Raw genomic sequence first — 11,548 nt, 5'->3', positions numbered from 1 at the left:
CCCGGCACCGTCCCGGCCCCCGCGCCCATCCACGGCGGCGCTGCCGCGGCCCCGGAGCCGAGCTCTGCCCGCCGAGCACAGGTCCCGCCGGACCCCAATTCGCCGGCCGCGGAGACAGCGGCGCGCGGGACCCCGGAAGCCGCCCCGCGCGAGTCTCCACACGTGAGCGCCGATCCCTGGAAGTGCCCTTCTCTCGCCGACCGGCTGGAAACCGGGCCTTCGCCTCTGGTACCGCGCGGCCGGGAGCAGGGCGGGGCTCTTTGGCCCCCAAGGAAAAGGGCTGCCACCCCGACGAGCGGCGTCCGCGGTCAGCGACACAGGATCCGGTTGGGGTAAGCCCGGGATCTCCCCGAGGGCCGGCCTGGGGCCGAGAAACGTGAGCGCCGGAAGGGAACTGGGGGGGGCCGCCGTCGGTGTAACACCGAGGCCCGGCCGGTGGAGGGCGGGGCAGGCGGCCGCCAGGGGGCGCTGGACGGCCGGGCCTGGGAGCGGCGGGTGCGGAGCGGACTCACAGGTACCCCGGGCAGCTGTCTCCCGCCCCGGGGTCTGAGCCCGGCCCATCTTCCCTACGCGGCGGGGAAATTGAGGCCCAGGGACGGGAGGGAGCAGCCCAGGTCGCACAGCCTGCTTTCCCAGGGCCGTAGTTCAGCAGCATCCGATAACAATAATAAGCTCTGTAACGAGTGTTGAATTGTATGATTTTGTGTGACAACAACGATAACGAGTCACTTGCGCACCATGCCTTGGCTCTGGCAATACCTGGATCAGCGACACAGGTGAGGCCTCCACTTCCCCAAAGCTTCCATCCCAGGCTCTGTACGTGCGTGGGGGCCTTCAGGGAAACACAAATGCTAAATCAACAATTGTGGATAGTAGTAATTGCAACGAAAATGATGAAGTGAGATACCGTGGTACGGACTTGAGGAGGAGTAAGGCTACCCAACAAAATGCAGGACGCCCAGAGAAATAGGAATTTCAGATAAAGAATAATTTTGAGTATAAAAATGTCCCATATATTAGCTGCAATTTGCGGGGCATACTTAACACCAAAAAAAAAAAAAATGCATTGTTTACCTGAAATTCAAGTTTCGCTGCTGTCCTAATTTTTATTTTCTGAATGTGACACCTTTCCCTGGGGGGCCACTTAGATGGTGCCACGAGGGAGGTGACACTTGAGCTGAAACTAGAGCAGCAAAGCACTGGGTGTATTTGAGGAACGGAAAGCAGGCTGGTGGGGGGGCGGTGGCTGAAGGTCTGTGAGCAGTGTGGGGATGGCTGGGGAGGCAGGCAGAGGGCTGGTGCCACCGTCCCGGTTCTGTGGGCAGCCGTTGGCTGCAGGCACAGAGCAGGCAATAGCTGAGAGGGAGGGAATGAGGACAGGAGAGCGGGAACAGGTCATGGAAAGCAAGGTGTCCATAGGAAGAAGGTGTGATGGTGCCTCAGCCAGCCGGGAGCCACAGTCACACAGATGGGAGATGAATCCCACCCCCGCTCTGTGCTCTCAGGCGCAGGACCGGTGGCTGTGCTCTGAGCCAAGGCCCAGCCCAGCCCAAGGCCGGGTGGCGGCGGGAGGAGCCTGCAGGCCGCCCAGCCCCTCGGCCCCTGCCCTGGGAGGAAGCGCTCACGAGTAAACACAGCCTCATCATCCAGCCCAGCGGGTCTGTCACATTCCACGCCGGCCAGATTGCAGTCGCTCTCCCTTCCTGGGAGGATGAGTGAGCTTCGCCTCCAGGGGAGATGTGTGCGGGCAATTCTCATCTCTGTGCCCCTCGTCCTCCTGGGCTGCTGGGGACTCCCTGATTTCCGGCAGGTGGGTGGATCCGAGGGCTGCGGTGCTGGGGGAGCCCCGAGAGCTGGGAATCTGGGCTCCGCTGGGTGCTGAGGGCGGGTCCCTGGGGGAGAAGCGGCTGCCCGACAGCCCTTGGGCCAAGTGGGAGGAAATCCGAACTTGGGGTTCAGGGGCTGAAGTGGGCTCACTGGAGAGGGAGTTGGCCTCGGTACTGTCCACCCACCTGTTGAGGGGCAGACCCGGCTAGGCGGTGTGAGTGGCTTGCCCCCTCTCCATCCTGGGCCCCCTCTCCATCCTGGGCCCCTTCTCCCCCCTACCCCCCCGCCTGCTCCTCTCCCACACCTCCTTCTCCCTCATCTTCCCTCACTCATCCTTTCTCCCACAGCAGTTTCTTCAGGCTTTGGAGCCAGAGGAAGTGACCGCTTACTTTGGCCCTGACGTTGCCTCCGAAGGTACTTGTCCTGGCGTCTTCCTTGCAAGGGGAGTTTCTCAGAGCCTGCAGGGGGCATCTCACCCTTGGGTCAGGGACCTTGGCTTTTCAGTGGTTCAGCTGAGAGGAAGTCAGAGCTGCTGCTGTCACCCCGTTAATTACTTCTGTTACTTCCTGCCAAGTCGATAAAAACTGGTCTGGGTGTCCTGGGCCGGGCTGGGGTTGTGACCCTGGGCTTCTGCTCAGTATCTCAAGGGAACGGGCACTAATTAGCTGGTCTCTTCCGCCCCTGGGCCTCCCTTTGGGCTGACTGCCTGTCAGGAACTCTTGCAGTTTCTGGCCAGGATGTAAACACATTTATCTTTTCTGTGAGACACAAGAAGGGCGCTGGGTCAAGCTCCAGCCAAAGCCTTTTCCTGTCGCTCATGGACCGTGTCTGTGGACTTCTCCATGGTGCCAGCCCCCTTTCCAAGTAGGGCCATTGGTGATCCAAAGGCAGGTGGGGACCAGAGGCAGGGTAGGCCAGTGGTCAGAGCGGAGGGAATTAGGGGTGTCCCACTCGTGCCTGCCTTCTCTGTGGTCGGGGCCAGATGCACGCTGAGCGATGGCTGGGGTCGCGCTGCGGGCAGGGGGAGCTGTGCTGGAGGGCCGAGCGGGGGGAGTGAGGGGCCTCCTATCTCCCGCAGCGCCCCGATTCGACGTGGCCCCGCTCACCTGTGTCTGTGAGCCCGAGCATGAGGCCAAGGACGGGCGCGGGGGGCTGCCCTGCAGGGCCCCACGCTGCTCCCTGGCAGCCCTGGGACGGCTTTTCTGGGCCTCCTCACCACCTCCTTCACCAGCGAGCGTGTGGTCAATGCCTCCCTCCGGCTGCTGGGGGCCCCCTACCCCTGCCTCACGGGAGGCCTTGCCGTGCTGCCCCCAGGCGCAGCGTCCAGGCTCACCTTCTGCTTGGGCTGTGTGGTGAGTGGGCGCCCAGGCCGGCAGCAGGGGGAGGTTGTGCCGTGGGGACCCCAGTGGGGCAGAGATGCCTCCGAGCCCCCGCTGCACAGCCAAACGTGAGCGCAACACCACTTAGCCAGACTCTGACGCCATTGGGGCCTGTTCCTCGAGGCTCAGAAAAGCCAGCTGAGTTTCCCAAGGCCACCCAGCTGGCAGGTGGCAAGCCCGGGGAACAGGGAACGGAGAGAGGGTGGGCTTTGCAGTCAGACCTCTGAGCTCAGACTCCAGCTCTGCGCCTTAGTACAGGTGACCTTGGGCCAGGCACTCCCTGGACGTCAGCGTCGTCACTGATGGGACTTCCCAGGTGGTCCAGTGGTTAGGACCCGGTGCTTTCACTATGGGGGCCCAGGTTCGATCCCCAGTCGGGGAACTAAGATCCCACAAGCTGCGAGGCCAAAAAAAGAAAAAAAAGCAAAGAAAGATTAAGAAAGAAATGGTGAAGGCAGCAGCAGTGGCCTCTTGGGTATCTTTGGGGATTGTCACGTGTTGTCACGATGCGTCACTGAACGAGCCAGAGCCGTTTATATTCATAACCACCCGCCTCCCCGCCCCATTCCGGGGTCAGGAGGCCCAGTCTGGGTTGGAACAGATGCGCTCAGGGCCCATCTGGTGACAGGCAGTACTGTTCATTAGCGCAGGCCTAGCTGGTCCCTCAAGACCCCCTCCATTCTTGCCCACGTGGGGCCCCACCGGGATCCTTACCAGGCCCTGTAGACTGGGGCCGGGAGGCCTTGTGCGTGACGGGGACTGGAAGCGTGGCTGGGGGCCTGGCAGCAGGTGGTGGGCAGCGAGCGCAGCCCCCAGAGGGCGTGGCTCCCCCGCTGTTCCACACAGATGGGCTCTCGGACCTCGGACTTGGGCAGGACCCCTTGGAGGGGGCAAGTCCATGCCTGGTGCTGTGATGGCCCTGCATGGGGGATGGGGCTGTATGCACCAGGCAGCTCTCTCTCCTCCAGGAGGGTGACATCCTGGTGGGTGCAGACAGGATCTATATCCAGCCATTGAGGAGGTGGCACCGGGAGCTGGTGCCTCCCTGGGGTGGTGCCCAGCCCCACCTGCTCCACAGGCCCACCCCCAGGGCACCCACGGTTCCAGGTACAGGTCCTGGGAGAGGGAGGGCGGAGCTGCGTCGAGGACAGCTCTGCAGGAGGGACCAGCTCTCCCGATGCCTGGGCCCAGCTCCACCAGCCACCTTCGTTAGCACGCAGGGGAGTGCCCAGCTCACGGGGCAGGCCAGGAGAACACGTGGCCACCAGCCGCGGCCCCAGGCCGTCTGCTTGGTGGGCAGGTAGACCTCCCGCCTCTGCACAGCCATTCACAGTTCACAAAGCGTGTTCACAGACGTGCGCCGTGGAGCCTTGGGCGGGCCGAGGTCAGTGGCTCCTGACAGATCTGATGCTGCAGATGGGAATCCAGAGGCCCGAAGATGGGAAGTGGCTGCCGCAGGCCTCCAGGACGGCTCCAGGGCAGGGGCAGGATCGGGCCGGCTCTGCTGCCAGCACGCCCGCTCATGCCTTCCCCAGGCTGCGCCCGGCTGCAAGCGGGGTGTGGTCCTGGGCTTTTCTTGCCGTCTCGGGGTGACCCCCTACTCCAGTATGCGCCCAGCGTGGGGCTTTGGGGTGGCCAGAAGGACATAAAAGCCACACAGCAGCTGATGTCTTCTGGCCTTGCGCTGCCCCGAATACCCAGGCAGCAATGGGATCTGGGCCCGAGGGGTGGAATGAAACGTCTCCACCTGAGACGGCCATCCTCCCGAGACCCGGCCGCGTCTCCCCTGTAAGCTGGCCAAGCTGTCAGTTCTAACGGTCACAACGTGAATGACATGCGAGAGCTCGGGACCTCTCACCCTCTGAGAGTGTTTCCTCCCGAAGAGCTGGGAGGACCAGGCTACCCCAGATGAGTTGGTGGGTGTCCAAGGGCGTGAAACCGGGGTGCTGAGAGGCTGGCTCCAGGAGGGCCAGGGCAGAACTGTTCAGTCAACATAGAAAACTAGCTATGGTTACCAAAGGGGGAGGGGGGAAGGATAAATTAGGAGTTTTATATACAGATACACCCTACTGTATATAAAATAGATAACCAACAAGGTCCTACTCTATAGCACGGGGAACTCTACTCAAGATTTTGTAATAACCTTGGACTTCCCTGGCAGTGCAGTGGTTCAGACTGTGCGTTCCCAACGCACGCAGTGCGGGGTCGATCCCTGGGCGGGGAACTAGAATCCCGCAAGCTGTGCAGCATGGAGGGGAAAAAAAAAAAAACATTTTGTAATAACCTGTAAGGGAAAAGAATCTGAAAAAGAATAGACGTATACGTATGTGTATAACTGAATCACTTTGCTGTACACCTGGAACTAACACAACACTGTAAATCAACTCTGCCTCAATAAATATATAAACAAATAAATGAACCAAATGCTTAGCCAATTAGTGATTAAAAAACAAAAAAGAGGAACCGCTCCCTCAGTCTCCCTGTGCCGGGAGACGGGCCCTCTCTGGCTCCCCACATGCCCTGTGAGAAAGCGAGGGTCGGGCCCGTCCACGCCCTAATCCCCACAGTGAGTGGCGCATCCCCAAGCCCAGGAGTGCGGGGTGATGGAGCGGCCTGGCCATGGAGGCCACGAGGTCAAAGCCACATCTCACCTGCTCTCTAGGACCCTGGCTCTCGGCCCTGCCCCCCGCCCCGCCAGGCCGTCCTCCCGCCCCTCGCCTGCGGAGACAGGCTGCCAGGAGCCTCCTGCACCTGGAGCTGCTGGTGGCCGTGGGCCCCGACGTGCACCGGGCTCACCGGGAGGACACGGAGCGCTACGTGCTCACCAACCTCAACATGGTGAGTGCTCGCGTGGGCGGCGGGCTCTGTGGGCGGCGCTGACCCGGCGAGGCTCAGGGTTCCGGGGTGGCGGTGGCTGTCCTCAGAGACCACAACCAGCCCGTCCTCGGGAGCCTCTGGACACAGCGCCCTGCGCCCGGAGCTTGTGCAGAGCGTCAGTGAGCTGTCTCGTCTGGGGGGGCTGAGCTCAGTATGAACCTGAGGCTGGGGTCACACTTGGGGCTCGGGGCCCTGGGGTGGGGAGAGGCGTGATCTTTCTCCCTTACCCCACTAGGGAGTGCAACCCCCAGCCTCTTGCTACTTGGGTCCCTTCGCCCGGGGACCCTCAAGCCTGGCCTCTCCCCCGACGTCCCTTTGACCCGTGGGCATGTCGGCCAGCACTCTCCCGGCAGCCAGCCTGGCTGCCCCACACCAGGCTCTCCCAGCGCCCTTCTTGTGGGTACCCCCATGTCCGCAGGCCTCCCCTTCACTTGGCTTCTAGGGGTAATGGTGGGGCAGGAAGCACAGGTCCCACTAACCATTACCTCAGAGAAAAAGAGGCGGCACAGAAACAGGTGACTGCAGCACCTGATGACACGTTCAGTCTGACGGGCCGTGCCTGGCCACGACCGCATTCACGTGTGAAACACACACAAACGTGTTCTAAGGCGGCCAGGTAAGTTTCCATGACGTCAGGAGATGAGTATCACCGCCGGCAGCGGCAGGGCCGGCATTGCCCCCCCTGGTAAGTTGGCCCTGGAGGGCAAGCAGCCATCCTAGAACGTGGGGTCCTTAGTACCATCTTGTCCCCGGCCTCAGGTATGCCCAGCTATTCCGGACAGAAGGAAAAGGTCCCCCAATCTCAGAGCCCCAGGCCCTCCGACACCTCTCCTTTCCCATGTGTTCTCTGGGCCTCGCTCCCCGGAGGGAGTCTGGGTCCCAGAGGCCACACCCATGCAGCCTGACCCCTGGAAAAGCTGGCTCAAGTCCAGGACAAGCCTGCTTGGGTTTCCACCTGCCAACTCCAGAGGTGGAAAATATTCCCTCTAGGTCACTTGAAGGCTACTGTTTTCAAGTTTTGGGGGTCCCCCCCACCTCGAATATGCTGAAATTTGGTACTCGAACCACACTCCCTGTGGTCATTCAACATGTTTTATGAGGGCCAGGGATGGTCAGGTGGCTCCTGCCCAGATGGTGCCAGTCGTGGTAATGGCCAGTGGCATGACTGGGCACCCACCTCATGCCAGCCGCACTGTTCCTAAGTCTGCCAACAACCATGGAAGGCTTTCTCTCCATTTTACAGGTGAGGAAACCGGGGTCCTGAGGTTAGTAAATGGGATCCTGAGCGTACAGGTAGGAAGGGGCAGAGCCTGGGTTCAGACTCAGGTCAGCTGAGGCCAGTGGCGCCACGTCCTCTCTCCTGGGTGCCACGTCTCATTTAGAGGACAAGCTGGTGCGAGCAGCCGCAGTGCAAGTCGACCACAATCAGCTCTCGGCAGATGTACCGGGAGAGATGGGAGCCTGGTGGGGGGAGCCTTCTCATCCGGGTGCCCAGGAAAGGGCTCACGGTGGGGGAGGAGGCCCTCGGGCTGCCCCGTGGAAATGAGCAGTTGAAGCGAGCAGAGGTGAGAGAGGTGTTTCAGGCAGGTGGACAGATGAGAAAGGACAAGGAAAATCCAGTCCAAGAGAAGCAGTGTTTGAAAGGAACGTTCTAGACTAATGGCAGCTACTCGCATCCCGTTGTTTCGGGGTCTCTGTGTCGGCTAACCTTCCTTCTGACTGTCTCTACGGCCGGCTCCCAGGCCCAAGGACCCGTTGTTTCGGGGTCTCTGTGTCGGCTAACCTTCCTTCTGACTGTCTCTATGGCCGGCTCCCAGGCCCAAGGACTAGCATTTCGGGTGCCCCCCCTGCTCATGAAGCATCCTCTCCAGGCAACCCCACCCCCACCCCCGCCCCGGGCCCCTGGAAGTCAGCAGCGCCCACGCACACGTATCACCTCTCCTGCCTGCCCTTCCACAGGGGTCAGAGCTGCTTAGGGACCCATCCCTGGGAGCTCAGTTCCGAGTGCACCTGGTGAAGACGGTCATCCTGACGCAGCCTGAGGTAGGCGCTGAGCTGGACGCCCAGTCACTGGGAAACCGGTTTCTGCCTGCAGATGTGCACAGAGCCGTGGGGGTGGTGGCAGGGCTTCCCGCCAGCCGGGCCTGGACCTGAATTCCGGCTCTGCCCTGGCACGCGGCACCGCTGACCGCCAGTCTCATCATCTGTAACATGGGACAGTAATAGGGTTGTTACGAGGACTGAGGCGGCAGCAGTGGCCCGCGCCCTGCTTGGGGTGGACGCCCTGAATGTGCGCTCTGTTCCCGGTCCCTCAGGATGCTCCGAATATCACAGCCAACATCACCGCATCACTGCTGAGCGTCTGTGAGTGGAGCAGGACGGTCAACCCTGAGGATGACACGGATCCCGGCCATGCTGACCTGGTCCTCTACATCACCAGGTAGCCGAGCTCCCCACTGGCGTTCTAGCCTGCCGGGGAGCTGCTCCCACTCTCTGCAATGGTAGCCCGGCGGTGGGTAGGCACCTCAGCACTGCCCAGCTAGCTGTTCTGTCCTCCTGAGGTTTGACCTGGAATTGCCTGATGGGAACCGGCAGGTTCGGGGGGTCACCCAGCTGGGTGGCGTCTGCTCCCCCTCCTGGAGCTGCCTTATCATTGAGGATACTGGCTTCGATCTGGGGGTCACCATCGCCCATGAGATTGGGCACAGGTAAGAGGCCCCAACCCCTGTCCCCAAGCTCCGGACAAGGACGTGACCTGGGCCCCCAGGAGGGGAGGTCATGGCTGGCAGTGGTCCCTAGAAGAGCCAGCTGGAGAAGCCTGTACTCTTGACCCCAATGGACTAGGGAGGGTGGGCGGGGGCAAGGGCTGGGAAATCTGATATTTCTTCATTACCGAAGGATTAAAAGAAAAAAAAATTTTTTTTTCAAAATACAAGGAAAACAAACTTAGGAGCTAAAAAGTAATTTTTGTAGGAAATTCAGGTAAAGAAAAAGCCGGCTGCAAAAATTATCCCAAATCCCACCACTTAGAGAAAACGTCCATCTTTTCTTCACACACACACACACACACACACACACTATTTTATTTGTAAACTTGGGATTATGCTGTATATTGGTTAACTGCTTTTTTATGTAACAACGTATCCCAAACATTTCTCCCAAACATTCTCTTACAACATATATTGGTTTTTTCGTACGCACCATAATTTACTTAATTCATCCCCTCTTGTTAGATATTTAGGTTGTTTCCAGACTCTTCCTGATACGACTGCTATACATTCTGCGGGCAAATCTGTGTTCCTATTATTCACCCGGAGTGGAGGGTTTCTTTCCTTTTTGATTTTTAGCCTTTTAATTATGAAAGTATATACCTGCTTGCTGTAAAAATTCAGAGTACAGAGACTCCTGAAGTGAAAAGTGGGTGTCTAACTTCCTTGCCTACCAGCCCCGCTCCCACCCGCAGGCCTCTCGCCCCCCCCCCCCGAGAGTGCTGAGGGGTTCCCACACCCACCTCCACGGGCAAGGCTGGGGCTCCTATCCCCACAGCAGCCCACGGCTGCGCACCTTCGCTCTCAGCTCTGCACCTCCGTCTGACCTCTCACCCATCTGGCCCACCACCCATCACAATTCCTCCATCTATCTTGTTTGGAGGAAAAAAAGGGATTGAAAACCATTGCCTTCCACTGGGAGCAGAAACTTTGGCCAGAGGTCCGACCTTTTCACTTCACCAGTACACATTCAGTCGGTGCTTTTTACACACCGAGCCACCCCCAGGTCAAGAAAGCTGTCAGCAGCAGGGCCCCAAAGGCCCTCGAGCCGTGGCCTCCCACGCTCAGAACACCGTGGATGAGTCTGGCCTGCACATTTTTCAAGCCTTTTTTTAATTTTTATTTATTTATTTTTTTTTTTATGCGTTACGCGGGCCTCTCACTGTTGTGGCCTCTCCCGTTGCGGAGGACAGGCTCCGGACGCGCAGGCTCAGCGGCCATGGCTCACGGGCCCAGCCGCTCCGCGGCATGTGGGATCCTCCCAGACCGGGGCACGAACCCGCGTCCCCTGCATCGGCAGGCGGACTCTCAACCACCGCGCCACCAGGGAAGCCCTTTCAAGCCTTTTGATACGTATTAGCCAAAAGAGTAGGGGGCCACCGGGCCGGCCCAGCGCTCCCTCGGGCGGGAAACTGAGGCTGGGCACCTGCGCGACGCGGCCTACCGCCGGGTTAGCTGGTGGCAGGGCCGGGGCGACCCCTGCGGGGGTGGGGGGACCCTGGCCACCGCCGGCCTCAGCGCCGCCGCCTCCGCAGCTTCGGCCTGGAGCACGACGGCGCGCCGGGCAGCGGCTGCGGGCCCAGCGGACACGTGATGGCTTCCGACGGCGCCGCGCCCGCCCGCGGAGGCCCGGCGTGGTCCCCCTGCAGCCGCCGGCAGCTGCTGAGCCTGCTCAGGTAGCTGCACCCCCCGGCACCGCCCCTCCCCGAGCGCCCCTCCTTCCCGTGCCCGAACCCACCCCTCCATCTGCCCTCAACCCTGTGCCCACTTCCGTGGCGTCCCCGCGCCCACCTCTCCACGGGCTCCCAGCACGTCTCAGGAGGCACTCCTACATCCCGCCTCTGCCCACCCCTCCCGCCCTCACCTCCTCCCGGCGTCCCCCCCTCCATCTCTGCCCCCGCCCCGCCCCCGCCAGCCCATCCCTCGGACCACGCCCATCCCGCCCGCGCGCCACCTCCCTCCTTTCCATCGCCTCCCGCCCCTGTGGCCACCGCTGGTTCTCCCCTGTCCACTTCCATCCCTTCCCAGACCCACTTCTCCAACCTCCCCCGCCCCCTGCATCTGCCCCTCCATCCCCTCCCCTCCCCTAGGCTCGAGCCTTGTCCTAGCCCAGGGTCAGCTCTTGGCGGGGCACACGGGCTGAGAACGCCCATCCTCGCCCACCCGAACCCGCCGCTTTAAACGCCCCCGCTTCCCGCGCCTGCTCCATCCCGCGCCCACCTGCTGTCCGCCCCTGGCCTGAGCCGCGGCCTTGTCGCAGCGCAGGACGGGCGCGCTGCGTGTGGGACCCGCCGGGGCCGCAGTCCCAGCCCGCGGGGCGCCATCCCGAGGCGCACCCCGGCCTGTACTATGGCGCCGACGAGCAGTGCCGCGTCGCCTTCGGCCCGACGGCGGTCGCCTGCACCTTCCGCAGGGAGCACCTAGTGAGTCCAGCAGTGGGTGATGCGCACCGCCCCCCCCCCCCCGCCCCTCCGCATCTGGGCCTCCCTCTGCCCGCTCCTGACCCCTGCACGCTGTGAGACCCCACTGGCCCAGACTGTCAGGTGCCGCTCGAAATCCTCAATTTTTGAACAAGGGTGCCCACATTTTCCTCTTGACGAGGCCCCACAAATTAGGTAGAGCTGGTCCTGATAGGGCCCCCGAGCCTGTGGACCTTGATCCTACCTAGGCAGTTACCGAGGGCTTCCCACCCAATGG

General features: G+C 61.5%; 1 protein-coding gene across 1 annotated transcript in view; it reads left to right on the top strand.

Annotated features, from left to right (window-relative positions):
* The first annotated feature begins 1,711 nt into the window (after positions 1-1,711).
* The window catches only part of ADAMTS13 (ADAM metallopeptidase with thrombospondin type 1 motif 13), a 30,776-nt gene continuing 20,939 nt past the window's right edge, over positions 1,712-11,548 (top strand). The window contains 12 exon segments of the mRNA XM_065879970.1: positions 1,712-1,810; positions 2,175-2,241; positions 2,906-3,031; positions 3,034-3,179; positions 4,175-4,361; positions 4,718-4,741; positions 5,905-6,044; positions 8,043-8,126; positions 8,399-8,523; positions 8,645-8,791; positions 10,387-10,527; positions 11,112-11,274. Of these exon segments, the coding sequence (XP_065736042.1) occupies positions 1,712-1,810; positions 2,175-2,241; positions 2,906-3,031; positions 3,034-3,179; positions 4,175-4,361; positions 4,718-4,741; positions 5,905-6,044; positions 8,043-8,126; positions 8,399-8,523; positions 8,645-8,791; positions 10,387-10,527; positions 11,112-11,274 (1,449 nt within the window).

The sequence above is a fragment of the Phocoena phocoena genome, chromosome 6 (genome assembly GCF_963924675.1).
Source record: "Phocoena phocoena chromosome 6, mPhoPho1.1, whole genome shotgun sequence".
Classification (NCBI taxonomy): domain Eukaryota; kingdom Metazoa; phylum Chordata; class Mammalia; order Artiodactyla; family Phocoenidae; genus Phocoena; species Phocoena phocoena.
The sequence above is the reverse complement of the archived record's forward strand: the minus strand, read 5'-3'. Positions and strand labels throughout refer to the sequence as shown.